Raw genomic sequence first — 19,895 nt, 5'->3', positions numbered from 1 at the left:
GAATCGGGATTTAGCACAGATATTGAGCTTCAGCAGGTGAACAAGCTAAAATTTTCACAAAACAGCTTCTCACGGACAGCAATTTCTTTTCTTTGTCATGCAAAACAACACAATAGTGAGGTTATGTCAAAGATTGTCAAAAAACCAGTTGTAAACTGTATGAGCTTATTGCAGATGTGATTCTTTCATTGCAAATTCAGTTTGTGCAAGCTCGAAAAATATTTTTATATCAAAGAAATGCAAAATTGCTTAATAATTACTCAACTGCAGCCTATTTGAGTCAAATTACTTCTTGTTTATCAACTTTACGATTTTTAAGTTTTCCTTTTTAGTGGTGGATCAAATCGGTAGATTACAATAGATGTGAATATGAGGGATCGTATCTAAAATGAAGTTTCCTGGAAAATATCTGAAAGAAGCAGTCTTCTATGTGCGATCGATGAATCTGAGTCAAGTTTGTGAATTTTGTTCCACCCACAAAAAGTGCCTGTTCAGCCTAAAAGATTTTTACATAAATCTGATTCCTAATAACCCTTCTACCCTTTGTGATAGTAGTTTTTCAGAAAAGTGATATTAATTCTGTACAATCGTATGAAATATTGCACAGCAAAATTACAGTTTTGGACCTGTTTTTATTTTTTGTTTCCTGAAACTAGGAAAAAAGGATTAGACTCTCAATTTTTTCAGGAAAGATGGGATTTAAGGTTAGCTATTACAATATATAGCCATATGTGAGATTCATAAAGGAATATGGGAGAAATATGAAGTGTCTGAAGGTAGCGTATGTGCGAACGATCAAAGCCTCCCCCTATATAAACTTTAGCCGAGACACTTGGGATCTGAATAGTACCTTTCTATTGTGAAAGTGACTCAGCTGAAAATATAAAAAGCAATCCTTGAACAAGATATCGTATAATTCGAAAATTTAAACTGGTACTTTACACAAAGTTCTTAAAATTTGTAGAATATGTAACACTGGGATATACATAAAATTAATCTGATGAGGAAAAATATCAATAATTTTCTTCCTTCAATATTCCTAAGAACAAAATAAAGACTTCCACAATATTTTATATCAATTCGAAATTCGAACAAGAAATTTACACCAAATCGAAGATAAAACAAAAAATTAAATTGTTTTTCTCTACACTGATTTTAAAACTAATCTTGGAAAGATGACAGTTATTATTAAAAATTAAGAAAGCTTTTGTGTGTTCTATGATATCAAGAACATTCTCTTGTAATATTTTCTACTTCTTAGTTTTCGATTATCGTTCATTAAAAAGTCTTTTGAAATACCATAAATTTAAATTATCTGTGCGACAATTTTACATATTTTCTGCATTTTCTACGAAGATTCAAGATTTCCGTTAAAATAAATTGCATAATTCAACTCAAATGCCAAATTATACTGCACATTCTCCTCATTTTCAGTGGACATTCTTTGCTTTATTTTTGAACACACGCATCAGTGAATAAAAGTATTATATCTGTGCAGAAGAATAAAAAAATCACATATCGCCACAAGGTCAATTCAGTTTATTTTCGAATATAAAATAAAAGTCATCATTGTGTATTATGCTTAGCAGTATCACTTTTCTCCTCATCTCTGCCTCTCTCTCAATCTTATCCATGTAACATGGTTCAATGTAGCAAATTGAGCAGAAATTCACATGCATTTCTATTTTTCAACATTATATACATGTTGACTCTTCCCTCAACCCATTACTGTCTCTTTAGAACATTAATATTTGAGGAGAAAAAGACAAGAAAAAAATCATCAAATAGCAGAGCTTATCAGAAGGAGACACTGCTACCATATTTTAGATTACACATAACCCGTCTAATTGTTAATTTGTTGATCGTATACTTTTATTTTTATCGCACATATTCTTGCTGCCATTCCAATCACAAAAGTGTTACAGAGAAATTTCTTCACGCACGCCTTCACTGTGGCACTTAAATTAATATTAATATGTGACAAAGACAATGTAATTCTTTTTGCACATTTTAAAAACAATTTAGAAATTTCAAAGTGGATTAACATAAAATGTGGCCTTGGCGAAAATTTAGATTATCATTTAATTGTGGACTTGAATAGATTTTAATGGTTTATTCGAGATGCAACCATAGAAGTTTTCTATTTTTTTATTAGAATTTTTATAAATACTTCTTTCAAAATAATTGTTAACCTTTTAAGAACTACAAGGAAACTGTCGAGAATACCGTTTTGGCCTGTACCCATTCCCAGTCGAATTTGATTTAACTCAATGTGTCTCGGCTAATGCATAAATGATATTCGAAAATTCAAACTCATTTTCGAATATTCAAACTAAATTTTCTCACAATAAGATTAATTAAATACAATACGTAAGAGTCTGTGTAGCTGTAGTAAAGTACAGCTTTGATTTTTCCCCCAATAAAATACTAGAAACTCTTATCATTCACAAGTGAAGTTTGAAAAATTCTAAGATCTATTTGATAAGCCAAAAAAGATATTATTACTTCTTGATAATTCCGCAAGGTGACTGAAGCACATCGCGCTTGCATTTCGAAGCGTTCAAGTGTCAAAATGTAAGTATCGGTCTGTCCCATTATTAACCCTTTAACGACGAGACACTTTTTACGGAACGAAAATCAACAATAAAAATTTAACCGATAAACAAAATCAATGAAACGTCTTACATCTGACTTTGGAAAATCCAAAAGATTCTGATTCGATGCATTTCTTACTTCTACGACCGATAGGGAAAAAAATAGCCCAAAAATTTAAGTAATTTTTCTGACAATACCAATGAACATAAATTTTCAGTTTAATGAAAAATATTACGTATTAAGTATTGTAGTTTCTTTTTCCAAACGCTTTGGCTTGAAAAAAATTAGAAGTATAAAAAATAATTAAAATCATTTTTCAATATGAGAATTTAAAAATTCGTCATTTTTAATAAATATTTACTAATATAGCAGATAGTTGAAGACTTGCAGAAAATATCCTAGATTCCTTCAACCTTCTACTTTATAATTATGTACAAACATAAGGAAAAAATAATTTAAGGTAGTCAGTAAAAATTATTTTCTTTATGGGACACCGGTGTTCCAATCGTCCTTAAAGGGTTAAATCACTTTATAAAAACTGAGTAACTTTTTGACAACTTTTTACTGTGATATTTCATAAATTTCCCGCATTTTTCGAACAAGGTAAAATTTATGAAATTTTGCACTAAAAAGCTCACAAAAGATTTACTCTCATTGATTATGGACTGATTAAATAATGGTACATAAGTAGTAAGCGTCGGTGCTTTGTGTTTCTTCGCATAACAAAATGAAAACCAACACATTTTGACACTGAGCACTTTGAATGATGATTTATGCAAGATTTCGAATTTTTATTTTTTTTTTAAACGGAAATTTCTTTAAAAAAAAAAACGAAATTCTGCAGAAAGAAGTTATCAAAGAAGTTACTCAGTAATTACAAAGGGCTTTAATTATTAAGAAGTTCTAAAATGGAACAGAAAATATCTCAGCCACGACGAAACGAAACGAGAAGTAAAAATATTTTTTGAAGCACAATACCAAATTCGAAATATTTCGAAATTTGAAACTAGAGAACTGTAAGGTAAATTTCGGAATTAAACAATAATATGGTTCAATTCTTGGAACTTTCTTCCAATAAATTGATCTTTAATTGCACAAAAAAGTTTTAAATCGCAAATTGAGTAGAACAGTTTCCAGATGAAAATGTCATAAGTTTTGCTTTAATGCCTTAGACAGTTTAGTATCTACCTAACCGAATTAGAAATCAGATACGTATTTATTCTTAAATCAGAACTTCTTCATCCTAGACACACTTACGATTAAAGCCGAGAGACAGCTTAATGTAATTTATAATCGAAATAATGATTTGACTAAATTTGCATCAGTTTCCCACTAAGCCCTTTCTCTGCTTAAACTGAGAGACGGATTAGTCAAAAACTGATGGAAATGTAATCTGATCATTATTTTAATTATATTTACGTTAAGCCGTTTCTCGGCTTAAGTCGTAAGTGTGCCTAGGGCATTATTTAAATTTAAATGGTGAGATTAAAAAAAACAATAAGACTTAAAAGAATACGATTTGAAATGCAAATAAAAAATAAATTTATTGATTCATATCGTTTAAGAAACCTAAATAAATTTTCCTTAAGAATGCAATTACACAACGTTCTTAAAATGAAATCAACAAGAAACATTTAACATTTTCTCCTTATGTCCAAATAATTTTCCATCAATCAAGGTTACAAATTATTCTTTCACGTTAGAAAAATAACTAAAAACGACAGATGTGAATGAGTATAATGCATTTGTGCTCTGAATTTATAAGTAAACAAATGGAAGTTGAGATCATAAAACTCTGACCTACAATAAACGCCAAAGTGTTAGAAAGAAAAAAAAATAGACAAATTAAATGAAAATTTATTTGTAACATTAAATAGAAAAGGTGCATTATTGTTCTTGTTGTCACGCTAAAAGAATGAAAATATGAATTATTTTGCTGCAAGCAAAAAGGGTGCAGCGCTCCAAAATGACATGTCAACTGATGATTTAGTATGAATTATGAATTTTACCATCAACATGTCGCTAAACCTGTGGCACTATTTTGCTCAAACGTTAGCTATTCTCTTTTGCTCTACATGATTAGATCTTTTATTTTTTTTCTGCTTGTTTATAGTACCTCCTTTTATAGTGCTCAGAACTCCGAAGCAGAAGATACTTAATTTGTAGATTTCTAGATATTTTTATTAATCTCATTATATTTCACTCGATTGTTGGATTTTTTCTCAGATTGGAAGATTCTTTTAGGGTGGTGTACTTTGTAACTCTCATAATTAGTTTGAGGATAGAAAAGACAGAAATGGTAGTCTTCTTTTAAATAGGTGACCAACTGATAACTGTGGATACCGAAAACGAGATGAGAAAACATGTTCTTATTGTTAATGTAAGGAACATTTTAAATACATACAGTGGGTGTCAATAATTTGTTGCCTAATGCATGTTTGAGAAATCAAGTGAAAAAAATAATAGAAAAAAATACTTTTTCAAATTTTTGTTTTTGCAGATGAGTTCCGTGTAATCCGTAGATATTATTTATATTTTTCAAAAAAATAATTAATTTTATTTCATATCAAAAATAATTGTTTTCCAAAAGTTGGTAATTTTTGAAAAATCAAAAGTTTGTTGCCTCATTTAAAAAACTAATTTAAAATGATCAAAACATGCAACCAACGTAATGTAAACCGGTTACATTTTGAGTTTATGTCATTTGAGAAAAAAGCAAAAAGAAAAATTTAGAAAAGTATTTTTTTCTATCATTTTTTTCACTTGTTTTATGAAACATGCATTAGGTAACAAACTATTGACACTCACTGTATATTGAAAATTTATTCACTTACTATTAAAATTATTAACTTTTACAAATTTAGTATAATTTTTTAAATGAGTTTTCAATACTTTGCAACTTTTCAAGATATTAAAAAAATGTTTTACTACTCTTCTGAGAAAGTCTGCGAAACAATTTTATATTTTTTGTAGTTTAAAATATTTCTAAATAAGATGCCAAATAAAAAAAAATAAAACATTATTTTCAAATTTTCAAACAAAAAAGTTATTTTTCAGATAATCTCGATTTACCATTTCGGGAAAATTTTGGAAGTCATATAGGCCGCATTTTCTTTCATATACGAAGCTAGCCTTAAATCATATTTATTAAAGGTTCGTCAAAATTAAAAATCAATCAGCTCTAAAAAAAATATTTCTCAACCGATAAAGATAAGTTTGGGTTTTTGCGAAAGGTCTTGGAATCAGGGGCAAGTCTTAATTGATTTCAACCGATTAAGAATAGATAAATAATGGCAATGAACAGATAATTAAATTTGATATCTGGAGGGCAAATGTATGGATGGATTACTTCTACATAATTTTAAACGTTTTTTTACGTATTCTATGAAAATATGTAAATCAGTTATAAAACCGGTAAACAAAAATAACTGCAGAATACTCAAATTTATGATCCATTTTGCATAAGGTAAAATCTACAAAATTACTTTAGACGAGATATGCAAAACTACCTGTTTCTTAAGAAGTTATGTGGGTATAAAATGCTAAAATCAGAATCTTTGCGCTAATATTTTTTCCAGCATAGTAAAATTTTTGTTTCACTCAAGATCTTAAACATAAAAAGTTATGAAATTTAAACCATATAGGGTAAAGTGTATAATTTGGAATTAGTTTTACAAGTTGGACAATTCGCCCGTACAAGTTGGACATGGCTTTTTTCTTGATAAATACAGTACAAAATTTGTTTTAAAGCACAAGGAACCAAATTATAAAATTAAAGCATTAAAAATATACAAATAAAAATGAAGTACTAAATTTATCAAGACAAAAAGCCCTGTCCAAATTGTACCATTGTCCAACTTATACCACTGTCCAACTTATACCATTTTACCCTAATCTAAATTTTAATTTCAAAATTTTAAAAATTCAGCCATTTTAGGACCTGATTTTCGAAAAATTTCTCGGAAAAAAAACTTGCTCTTCAGTAGACAAGATTACAAAGAGTAGATTTATCTAAAATGAAAAGAAAAACTAAGCATTTCATTCATAAGCATATAATTGCACTACTCCTGGGTGCGCTTTTATTTCATTGTATGCACTACTATGAGACACGAAAATTCCTACCTACTATCCATAAGTTATCCGTGAGATAGTCCATGCTAGCATTTCGTCCTTAGACACCTATGATCGAAAGATTTTTCTTCATCGAATCGATTAAAGTTAAATCGTCCTTAATGGTCTCTTTCTGAACCGATTTGCTCAAATTTAGATTTTTTGGAAAGGTCTAGAAATTTCCAACCCGACTATATCGATTTCAACCGGTAATGAATCGGAAAAATACCTGTGATTGATTTATTCGATTTTTTTATCACATATATTGCTTGGTCTTTCTAAACGGTATGAAATATTGGTTACCGATTTTCGGAGAACCCCCTACAAGTAGATATTATCCAGGAGAGATTTTCCTTGCTTTTCCCTCACCCTTATCCTCAATTTTCTCTCCCAAACTATACATTCTCGTTTATTTAGAAAACAGAATCAGCGAATTATTTTATTTTTGGATATGATTTAAAAAGTTTCTAGGCGAAAGTTCTGTCCATATATCCCAATAACCTAATATTATTAAATTTCCTGTTTCTAGGATGTTCTTCTGATAATAAACCAATTTAATACATCGAGAGTGAACCGTAATGAACCCAAAAATTGAGTGAAAAGTTAAGTTACCGAGACCTCTATCTCTGAAAATTCTATCATTCTACAAAACAGGGAAACTGCCATGTTTTTTTAATCCTAAAAAGCTATTTAATTTTGAAATATTCGATATGTTTAAGACATCCTTTTCTTTTTCAAACTTCTTAATTATGAATACGGGAAAATTATACTACTATTTTTGAGAAACATCCTGAAAATAAATAATTCAATAACTTCAATTATTATATTATAGAATGATAGGGTACCTACAAGGTATTGTTATTTTATTATCTGAGATCTTTTTATAATTTTAGTTCACTAAGAGAAATCGGAAAAAGTTGAAATAACACTCCAGAAATGTTAATTTTACCTTGTAGTATTGATCCAAAATCGGTGTAAATATTACTCTTTTTAGGTGTATTAGGGGTTAAAGGTAGCCTTTTTCACGTTAATTTTACCCTTAATAAAGTGTAAAATTAAGATTAAAAAATGTTGATATATTTTTACACCTAAAAAGTTTTAAATTTCTAAGGAAAAAATGTTAATCGCACCTTCTTTTTTCTCAGTGTTCTTGTGATTCTAAGTAAAATCCTACCTCGTGAAATCGGGCTCAAATTTTGCATGTTCACGTTTTGACATCCATAAATCACGCATATCATATACACCAAAAATTAATTTTAGGTTATTTCCGTCCCATCCGTCCATCCGTTCGTCGTTTCGAGAGCGAACGCAGAGGTATAGACAAGCGGTTTCCGACAAAGGCTAAAGTCGAAAAATCTTGAGGGGCAAAAAATGTAATTTTTAAATGGCCATATTTCCAGTTCTAATTTTCAGAATTTGATCAATGAGAACGTTTTGGAAACTTCTCGTGAAATCCTACAACTCTTCCAACATCTCAAGTTCAACTGATTTAATCCGACGAAATCAAGAATCAAACTAAAGGGCCTCTGCAACCTAGACTACTAAATTCAACCTGAAATTCCTAGATTAAAGTGAAACCGTGAATGCCCTTCCTAAATGAACAATATTGAAGTAAGTAGCCTCGCAACCTTAGCTATTTCTCTCTTTCGCATTTGAACTAATTTATAAGTTAATTTGTTTCACGTTGATTTTTTAATTTTTCTAATTTTCTGTTTCTTGTTTAATTACTTAAAAACTCAATGTTGAAGAAAAATCCGTGGTATATTCAAAGTTTTACGTATATTCGAGCCACTCTCTACCACTCTATTCTTTTATATACATATTTTTGCTTTAATGCAACTAAGGACATTTGTGCAGTCCATTTAAGAACAAAGACCTTTCTAATCAACATTGCCACTGAAAGTAGAACTTTAAGTCAGTATTCTCATGAGCCATTCTCCTCCTCCTCTCTCTCTCTCATTTTATTCTGGTGCAATTTAAAATGAGAACACTATACAGAATCATTTGATTTTATATTCAATTAGAGAAAACATGTGTAATTCTTCGAGACATTCACTATATGTAGCAAATATTAAAACTTTATAAAATTTATCGCCTCTCCATCGGGGAGTTTAACGGACTGACAATGTTTGTCTCTAACAAATTAAATTCTAAATTATTCTAACACACATGACACTATTTTCCACGAATATTCTCTCTCCCTACCTCCCTCTGTCTCTCAATCAATATTGCACAGAATTTATCGAATAAATTAAAGAGCTTTACTTTAAATCTGTAAGAGAAGAAGAAAACACCATCTGTTTTCATATTCACCTTTTTAACATTAAATACGCTCCCCAAATACAAAAGATCTTACAATACGCATTTATTCTCATAAATGCAATAAATCTTAAGGAGAGTCCGTACCAGAATCTTTAATGCAAAATAATGCCCCAATCTGTGCCAATTGAAAGTAAGAGTTGTAAAGAAAAATTACGCCGCATATAATCTAAGAATAGCATTCGATATACAATCTTATGTCATCGTATAGAGTTTTTCTCTATATAACATCATGTGGTGCCTTTGAGTTTAATTAATAATTGACTCAAGTCTATTCTAAATTCATTGTCAGAGAGAAAAGTCTATTTTTTTTTCTCTTGCCCTCCCCCTTCAACACTTCGAATATGGCATAAATTTATCAACTTGCAAAAATATAAAATGCAAGCATGGAAAAATCATTGACGAAACACCTTTTCATTCAATCAATTCACCAAGATAAGATAAATTTCAATTTAAATTGCAATTAATTCTTAACTTGATCAGTGAAAATGATCAATTAGATTAATGTCCATGTGTCTTTCAGCATTCAAACTACACGATTAAATTGATGTTGTTTCTCTCTTTAAAAAAAATATATATATAATAAGACTTTTCAGAAGACCTCAATAAAATAGACAACAACATCGTTCTATACAACAACAATATTTCCCCACGCATAAATTTGTAGATGTAGATTTTCATTTGAAATAATATGCATTAGTTAAATTGAAAAATTACCCAAACAACTATACATTTATATGCAAATTAAATAGAGCAAAATGTTGATTTATAGCCGATAATTGCTATAATATTCGTCAATATACTTAAGAGAGGAAAAAAAAGCAATTATCATCTTTTTATCCATGAGATAAATTGCAGTGTTAAATAATTAAAAAAAAAAGAAATAAGAAAGAAATCTGTACTTACAGCTCTTGAACATGCCCATGAGATTATCCGAATCTGCCCCATGATGGAGTTCATACAGGGACTTTCCCAGTAAATGCTGAGACTGATAGCCGAGAAGTGAATACATCCTGTTCGACAAAAAAAAACAGTTAAATCACAAAATATTTTCATTCCTTTCCATTATAGACTCTGAATCTCATGTTTATGCTAGAAAATAATTTTAGGCCACGCCTCTTTAAGAGGTTTTTCATTGATATTTTCAAAAAAGACGAAATTAATGCGATGTTGAGGTTTCCGTGCGTTCGGACATTGCGCAGAAATAAATTATGCAAAAACGTAAAACACTAACAATTTTGATTGTTAAATAAGTTAGAAAAGCTCGCTCAAATAAAATAGGCCCCGCCCCTTTCAAAAATAATTTAAGAAATATCGGTTATATTGAGAATTTTGGAAGAATCGTGTAAAAACACCACCTAACTAACTAAGAAAAATCTAACTTGTAATTTTCAAGATTTTTTCCGAATGTCACACAAGCCGAATGAATTATACCATTATGTTTATTATGTCGAAAAAATCCTACTTATTAGGTTCGTAATCCCACTTTACAAATTCCTGGAACACCCTGGATTTTTCTCTATTGGAAAATAAAAATTGAGTGACTTTCTTTTTTGCAAATCTACCCCGATTTTCTTACGTTCATAAAAAAAATACCTACCTACGTACGGCCCGTTTTCACTCTAACCATTACACACGGATATAAAAATTTTCACATCAGTATTTAAGCATTTTAAAATCAATTTTGTGAAATATTTCAAAGAGATGTTCTTGTGGCACATTTAAAACCATTTTTACTGATAATGCAGACTATCATCGTATTTTCTTAATCGGTCTTACAGAACATGTTTTGAGTATAATTGATTCCGAAAATGATCTTCCCCAAATTTAAAGAGTAAATTTGGGAAATTCCATTTGAAATCAAGGAAGCAGATTTAGATTTATATGCTTGCTACTCGGAATACGTGAAAATTCAACTCACAATCGAATTTTCACGCATTCCAACTTCCAAGCAACACCGAATTGCACGCATTTCGAGGTCACCCGTAAAGACTTTCAGCTACCATAAGCATATCTGGGATTATTACTGGTAATTTTCTATTTTAAATAGTCTGATACAGAAGGCCGACAAGAGAAAAAAAGTTGATTAAAATCGGTTAATAAACATAAGAGATAAAGTCCGGTACATTTGGTTATAATAAGGGTCGATATGGTCGGAGTACAGTGGGGAGAGCACGGATGCGACCCAGCATTAGAAAGTTCTGGATCTCAGATACAATATACCAAAATTTCATCGAAATCGCTTCATAAACACCGAAAATACAGACCGGTCAAGACATTTTTGATTATAGCTCAGGTCAGGGAAGATCGAGGCAGGAGTGCGACCCACCCGTTGGAAAGGTCTCGACCTCAGCTGCAACATACTAAAATTTAAAGACAAAGCATAGTCCAATTTCCGATATATTCGAAAATTCATTTTCGAAAATCGATTTTTCGATTAATCGGACCTTCGATTAAATCGGACGAAGTTGGGGTGTCCAAATAGTTGTAGCAAATAATGACAGCGATCTCTATAAACTAATCAATTTTTTAAACACAGAAAAAAATCTCACATTAATTTGCCTTTGTCATACACAGAAAATTTTCAATCGAAAAGCGAAATGAATAATTTCCCAAATGTTAGCTTTCCGGGATTTTGGTTTTTCAGGATTTTGACTTTCGGAACTTTGATTTTCGCAATTTTTACCTGATCTCATCAGGAGAGAAGTCATACAATTTCCCTTATTCCTTTCAGTGAAAATATGTGGCAGTGGCATTTATGTATCGAGCTTTTAAACCTATCCAAGCTTTTCTAAATAGTGAAATATGGATAAATTATTGTTTTCTAACATCTCAAATAATAATCTCAATTTATCTTCCACTGAAATACATACTAAATTGTTATAAATGTTAGAGACCGTTTAAAATAGAATTGATCTTTCGAAAGATAAATTCCTATTTCGAAATCTTCGAAGCAACTTTTTGACTATCCTGAGAGCAAAGAAACGATCTAAATGAACTCCCAAAATGTTTTTTACTGCTCGAACTCAAAGCGAGAGTAATTAAATAATTCACTTTCTTTCAACTTGTGACACATTATTTAGGACCTCTCCTCCTTCTCCTTCAAAACCATATCTTTTGAATTATTTCGAAAACAGCTCCTAGATTTTTTTCATTTTCGAATATGTTGCGGAGACAGTCAAGAGGAATATTTCGTCCTTAGCTACCCCCCGACCAAGTATATTTTTATATATGGTGCCGTTTTAAGCCAACTCACAAATTGATAAGAAACTCAGCCTACACTTCTCAGAACAAGACGGTATTTACTCTTTACAAGGAATAGAGTCCTTTACAGAAGGAACACCTTATTTTTGACAAATATCGTGTAAGGGTCACGAGTGCAGAAAAATTCCCATACACATCTGTATGTGAATGTAAGAAATCCGGTTAAACTTTTAAGGTTATTCGCCGGGTGCTAGGTCCTTAGACACCTATGTTCGAAAACATTTTGATATCGAATTTTCGAAGGTCAAAGTTTAACCACTTTGGAGGGCCTATTTATCAACCTATTTACTTAAGTATGGATATTTTTAAATATATACAAATTTATTTTAAGTCCAAAATATTTACAAATTTTTGTTTTACAAAGTTATATACAATATTTCCAAAAAGAAACTTTATTGTTTCTATTGATAAATATTTTTAAAAAATCTTGGAAATGACCAAACCGACTACATTGGATTTAAAATGTCATGAGTCGCTAAAGTACCCATAATGCTATATCTTTCTCGAATTTAACTTTTATTGTGAGAATTTTACGAACTTTAGTTCAATATTAATTGTATTTATGTACAGACAATCGCTACGATCGTCATGACGATTCTCTTAACTTTTATTTGTCTGTATGCTTGTTACTCATTCTGAAATATTCTAAATCTAAATCGTGTTTTTTAAGCGTTTTTTTGAGTATATAAATCAATTTAATCAGTTATAAATAGGTAGGGTAAGTGCACCAAATTCCGGCCAGCTTGCAATTTCGGCCACCTTTTTTGTTCCACGAATTTCAATAAATTTTTAGTTTTTGCATACTCTAGAAATAATACAATGCAAAAAATAACAAAAAAAAATGTCGCTTCGACGAACAAGATTATCTGAAAATGACATTGGAAGAATTCCGGAAGGGCAAGGAACTATAAAAATGAAAGTGGCCGAAATAGGCCACAAATGTTATGTCAACATTTTTATTCATTTTAAAATGTATTAAGAATGATTTTAGTGTAAATAAAGACGATAAACAGTCTACAAGGTTCTAAGCAACACTCCTTAAGTAAAAGGAATAAAAATTTCAATTTCTATTAAAGATATTACATTTCAAACTTTATACTTTGGCGCTTGCATGTAACTATGCCGAAATTTGGCACACTTACCCTATGTACCCAAAAAGCACGCGAAAAGGTAATACAAGGAGAACTCTTTTTCGTGAGTTCTAGAACTTCGCAAATCCTGAGACGTTTTGCCATCTCTTTTGTTCGTCATTTTAGAAAAATCCTTCAAAGAACAAATCAACTTATTTGAAGGATCCTTGGCATTGAAGGAATGTAAAACACTATAACCTTTCCAGTGTATGCAAAAATTGATAAAAAACGTTAGGGATAAGCTACGGGAAAGTTTCACGAACTTATGAAATCATGACTCTGTCAAATGTTAAAAAAATTGATTATATCTCCCGAAAAGCACGTCACCTAAAATTATTTCCTGGTGGAATTTCTTCCAGAAGCCCCAAACGATCCCCTGGCATGAGATTTCGAAAGTAAAATTACTAATCATATTTTCTACTTACTTCTCATCGACATAGCTGAATTTCAAATCAAGTGAATGCTTGGTCAGGAAAGTCTTCGATCCCAGTGGAATTTCAATATTTGATGGATGTGGCATTGGTCGTCCAATCCCAATAAATTCACGTTTACCATCATCAGACACATTTGTGGCAATATGCCCAGAAAAATGAATAACTTTGTAAGAAGCACTTTTGATGTTGACACTCCTACCGCGACTCGTTAATGTACATTTGAGCCGTATAAAGATACTTTTCTGCACGGAACTTCCATTTCCATCATCAGAAACACTTTTCTTCACATTCAGCACCTCACGCAATTCCTCATGATCGCATTGGTGGCTGTAGTCCCAAATTGGCTGACCCAACAAGTCAATCTATGAAAAATTTTTTTTGTGTGGTTCTTACAATCTGTCCAGATGCTTATTTTAAAAAAAATAAATTGCTATGCTTCTAACCAACCTGTTGAATACCCAAAATTTCTGCCACATTCTGGGATACATAGGTAATATCCCCATCTGTGGACAGAACCAGTAGGAATCCATCCAGAGCTCCTAGAATCATTTTCTCCGTTTCAAAGTACTTGGGCATAACCACCAAAGATTTCACATCATTCTCATTGTCATCAACTGTATCATTATCAACCAAAGCCGTTGCTTTTGGAACTGCAAAGGTTTTTAAATTAAGAGATACAACTTCAAGTTCAAGACACAAACCACAGTTTGCAACGACCCCTCTTAACTTCAAAATGAATCACAATCAGAGAAAGTGAATGGCAATGTATGTATCTTTATGAACTTGCACGATTTTTTAAAGCAACAAACAAAATAGAATTTATTAAATTTATGCACAAAAAATGGTTTTGAAAAATAATCTAAAAAAAATATCATGGTTGTATGCACATTTTATATGGGTTAGCTTGCTCTCAATTATTCAGCAACTTCTGACACTCAACGAGACCATTGCCAAAAAGCTAATTGAATTAAGCAAAAAGAATGATAAAAAACACATCATAAATTAACTTACAGAGCTCCAGCATATTTCTCACTTTGAGAAATGCAATTGACAGCCGCATTATTGAGGCCTTGTCCAATTGATCCACTTCTTCTCGGCGCAATGGAAGAGATTGAGCCAATTCAGTGAATATTTCAGTTTCTCTCGAACGTCTAGTTCTAGCTGCATCCCGTGACTTTTCTTTGCGTTTCTCATTGTTCCTGTAACAACAACAAAAAATATATGTGATCTTCATAGTCAAAACCTCAAAAAAAAAGGCAATAAAACTTGTCGCGACAATAATTGAAAACTTTTTCACATTAAAATTTAAAACATTTTCATTTTTCACCACTTCATTGTTCGTCATCAATTCTCGAGAGGTTTATCACTTAGATTTGAGATTGTTCAACTCAATGGAATCACCACACAATTGGATTTATTTAATCATATTTCTGATTTATGTTACACAGAGATTGTAAAACCATAAATTTATACCAAATTAATCTCTGCAATCGACAATAAAAAAAACAATAAATTAGTTAACTGATCAACCCATTTCTAGCTTGTAATATTTCATATGAGTTTATCTAACAATAAGCCTAATAAAAACGCATGAAATAAAATTCTGAGAAATGAAGAGAAGATACATATACATGAGAAAGCAATTATAATAACATAATTTCAATTGATCAAATGAATCTTATAACTTCTTTTTATTGTAACACCCAGCCCTTGTTTTAAAAATATTTTAATTTTTTTAAGACCATTATAGATAAGAAAAGGAGTGACAAAGTATCCCAGGCTTTGCGAAGTACTCGAACTTGTGACTTAGATGCTGAACCTCAAAAAGAACTTTCGGCTCATTTACTGTTTACCGGTTCTGAATCGATTTAACACAAAACCTACACTCTTAGAAAACTTTAGTCTCAACTACCTTATATACAGTTATGGAAACTATAAAATATAGTAAGCATAGACCCATCCATATATTTAGCTAGGGTAACTAAATTAAATAGTTGACCAATATTAGTTACAGTATCTTTTTCATTTAGTTATCATAACTAAGCGGGGTATGCACAGTAACCAGTTGATTTATTAATTCGTTAATAAATAAGAAAACCTATACACAGTACTTATAATTTTATTAACTAATAAAATTTTTGATTTATAAGTATGCTCCTCGAGAGGAGCTTGTTAGACTTATTATCGTCAAATTAAGTAGAAAAAACATTAGGAATTGATATAATTTACGAAGTAAATTACGATTTATATGGTCTTATACAGTTTTACAAGTGGTCACCTTAAAATCAAGTAAAACATTTTTGATGAGAAACTTTAAAAATTTTCATTTTTTTTTTAAATCAAGTGAAAATAACCTGAGACACTGAGGGAAAGGAGGCAATGGTAATTAATTTTACGCATTCCAAAGAGGTTTTGATTTTACCAGTTTTGTTTTTAAAGATTTAGTGAACACAGACTTCATTTGAGAAAAAATGGTCAGATTTCTTCTTATAAATTATATTTACTGTAATTTTTTATAAATTTTAGCCTCTATCTTTTCATTTTTTTTTTTGACCATTAAGCAATGATTTTTTCTACCAAAGATTTAACAATTCTTTCAATTAATTTATCAATATTTTCAAATTCTGCGTTTATTCTGATCTTGCTTTATAATATTTTCTGACTACTCATTCCTTTTTTTTCAAAAATTAGTGTAGAAAATTCCAGAGAGGTCATGTGTTACAAAAAACGAATACACATTTTCTTCTACAAATTAGTGACACTTTCTTTGCAAAATCCACAATGAAAATAAATGTTCATACATCATTACTAAGATTTTCAACATCTCACAGTTAAAAAAACGTAAAATAAACCCAAAAAAATAATCTCTTGAATGTTTCAAAATGTACAAAATTCTTTAAATTGAAAAACCTCTCAAGTTTTTCTCAGCATTAATCCCGCCCTCGGGCAGTGGATAGGGGAGACCAATTGATTTATTAACAGAGCTTTCAGGACGTCATTTTCTGTGTTTGTGCATAGGTTTTCTGATTAAATAATAAATAAGCCTAATAAATCAGCTGTTACTGTGCATATCAGCCTAAATTAGATTAGTAACGGGTACTATGACACATTAGTTCCAATAACTAAATAAATGTGGTTGATATCCATCTTATTGGCTTTAATAACTATATCATATTAGTTGTGGTTACTATATAGCTCGAAAAAGCTTCAACACATGAGTAAAAAACCACTCTTTACTATTGAAAAAGTTGTCAGAACTTTATGAAAATATAGGCCCATTTATTTGCATTAGTTGTGAGAACTAAAAGGAATTAGTGACCAAAATATGAGTTGGGATATCTATTAATTAACACAAGCAAATATAATTATATGAAACCATTATGAAATTATAGCCGCAACTTATCCATGTAAATATTACCTTATGTTCTCACTACTAATATATTATGAGTAAAATGTTTTAAGATTATAAGAACTATTTTAAATAAATTTAATAATAATCACCCGATCAACTAATTTTCATTTGTAATGATATCTAAACTTTTCTAAGAGTGTACTGATCGTTTTTGATAGTTTTTCCTAGAGCGTTCGGTCAAATAATAAACAGCGGTACCAACATTTTTTCTTTGAAAAGAGGAAATAATTGAATTTAAAAAAAAAAACCAAGTTTGACAGCGACATTGTACCGCTTAAATATGTGTTAATTTTAAAAAGTTTATAAACCGGTCAATCTGACCGGTCTTGGTAAGGTTTATTGTTAAACCGCTTCATGAATCACTCAAAAGATCCTTCAAATTAGGTAGTAATAGATTTGATTTCCGGATAAAAATTACTTATCGGTACATTATCGCTTCATAACCGGTTTAAACATATTTATAAAAACATTTCGTCGGTTCCGAAAAAGACTATTGTAAGTCCAAAATGTAAACTTTACAGGAAAGAGGTTTAAAGTTTGACAACTAAAATTTATTTTCATTCATTTCACTGCAATTAATATACTTTCAGCTTTTGAAACTATTTAATCATACTTACGCATTGAATATCTTCTAGTTAACACTATTTTTAAATAAATTATAGCAAAATTGTGGGCAAAAAACTCAATAATTGGGCACTCTGATTTTAAGTTTTTTTCTTGTAACTTTTGCAGGAATATCTTAGTCAAGATAAAATTTTGTGGGGATATAGATCTAAGGTTTCTGCATCCAATGATACCATCTTTTTATACTATTGTAAGTAGACTTACAATAGTCTTCTTCGGAACCGACGATTTATAAAGGAAATCTTCAAAGTTCAAAAAGGTATAGTTAGTAGTTTCGATCAGGTCTCATAAATGTATCATATAAGCATGAAATACAATTAGGCTTTGACTAGGTACGTTTAAAACCCCAGCTTAGATTAAACTAAACTTATTATAAAAATTAAAGTAATTCGAGCTCTCTAACATCATAAAACCTGAGGAACTGTGCCAATTTCGAACAGGTTGCATATAATCACCAATGACAATGTTCTGAGTTCGAAGCGTTCTAATGTTTTTAATATAAAATTGAAATTATTAATTTCTTTTCTAAAGTGCTCTTTGGGATTCGAACCGTATAAATTCATTTATCATCTTTGTTTTCTCTAGCATAATTCTTAATTACATTAAAAAAGTAAATTAAAAAAATATATATAGACATTTCTTTGTGTGTAATATCGGACACAGAGTTTCCTGGCCATCCGGAACACTACCAATGCATTTTGGACAGCATCTCGTTTATAGGAACGAAGTTTTTTTCTTTTAAAGTAATATTATGAGTTCAATTCAACCTTATTTTGTGGTTTCTGATATCAAAGCGATCGAAATAAATTATTTTTCTCGCCAATTCAAAATCCTTCAAAAGAAAGTCAAAGAGATTAAAAAGAAAAGACCAAAGAAATAAGAGCACTTTGGGATGATCTAAAGATCATCTTTAAGTTATAAAATTTATACAATTATAAAAAAAAAGCTTAGGAAAACCAGTGTGGTGCAGTCACCCGGTTTTAGTGTACTAATCTTCTTCAACATTTTTTAGAAAGAGAAAAGGATAAAAACTGAAAGAGAAAACATAAACGACTAATTTTCCGCATGATGTATCATTCTAATGGGCTTAATAGGTTAATGTCCCAAAAAAATTATGCGTAACAAATTATCTTTCCATTAAGTATAAAGAAAAATGTATATATGAATACTGATAAAAACCAGAGATAAATATAGTGTAAATAATAGACATAATGCAAATTCTATAGCAAGAGTACAAATTTTCTATTTAGGTCAAGAGTCCGAACCATAAAAACTAAATTATTTATAAAACACACAAGATATCAAAATAAAACTAAAACATGCAAGAACTACAAGCATGTTCTTAAGCAACCAACTCTTTACCAGTCATTTACAGACATGAAGGAGCCTAATGGCTCAAATCCAACAACTTCTCCAAGTTCATTTATTATCCCATTTCATGACTTCAAATGATAAGATACTTCAGCAGAGGCATATACTTTGAAAATCTTAATCACAAGAGTGTTATACAAATCGCAATTATATCTAATTGCTACCAATTTTATAGCTTTGGCACTTGTTAGCCACAAAAATTGCTTTTGAGATAATTTTTACCAAGATTTACACCCTCTTGGCTACCTAAAACCCGATAAATCACACTCTAGCAAATCACACGTATATTGCTGATTTTTCAGCTTTAAAGGTTGAGGCAATAAATTTAGAAACTAAAAGAGTGCAGCAATGTTTGTCTAATAACGTGAATTTTAAATACCCGTGAGCTATCCTATATTTTAGTGTGTCAATTTTCCATCGATTACTGTCAGTGAGAAAAATGTATTGCTTTTTAATTGAGGTATTATCCATGTTGATAGTGCTACATGAACATCGTGAGAAATTGTATATCGAATGGGTATAACATTAAAACTTATCGCAGAAAGTTATTTTATATACCCCCGCGCAGAATGAAACACGCCAATGTAATGTCATATGGATTTATAGTTGATATTTGGTCACTTGTATCAACAATTG

The 19,895-nt window shown here is 30.5% G+C and overlaps 1 protein-coding gene across 2 annotated transcripts in view; it reads right to left on the bottom strand.

The window, feature by feature from the left end:
- The window catches only part of LOC129800049 (protein similar), a 151,887-nt gene that overhangs the window by 113,852 nt on the left and 18,140 nt on the right, over positions 1–19,895 (bottom strand). For both annotated transcript variants that reach the window (XM_055844410.1, XM_055844409.1), the window contains exons 2-5: positions 14,864–15,051; positions 14,300–14,502; positions 13,844–14,214; positions 9,931–10,037 (exon numbers count right to left, since the gene is read on the bottom strand). In XM_055844410.1, coding sequence (XP_055700385.1) covers positions 9,931–10,037; positions 13,844–14,214; positions 14,300–14,502; positions 14,864–15,051 — 869 coding nt within the window. The remainder of the gene's footprint in view (positions 1–9,930; positions 10,038–13,843; positions 14,215–14,299; positions 14,503–14,863; positions 15,052–19,895) is intronic.

The sequence above is a fragment of the Phlebotomus papatasi genome, chromosome 1 (genome assembly GCF_024763615.1).
Source record: "Phlebotomus papatasi isolate M1 chromosome 1, Ppap_2.1, whole genome shotgun sequence".
Lineage (NCBI taxonomy): Eukaryota > Metazoa > Arthropoda > Insecta > Diptera > Psychodidae > Phlebotomus > Phlebotomus papatasi.
The sequence above is the reverse complement of the archived record's forward strand: the minus strand, read 5'-3'. Positions and strand labels throughout refer to the sequence as shown.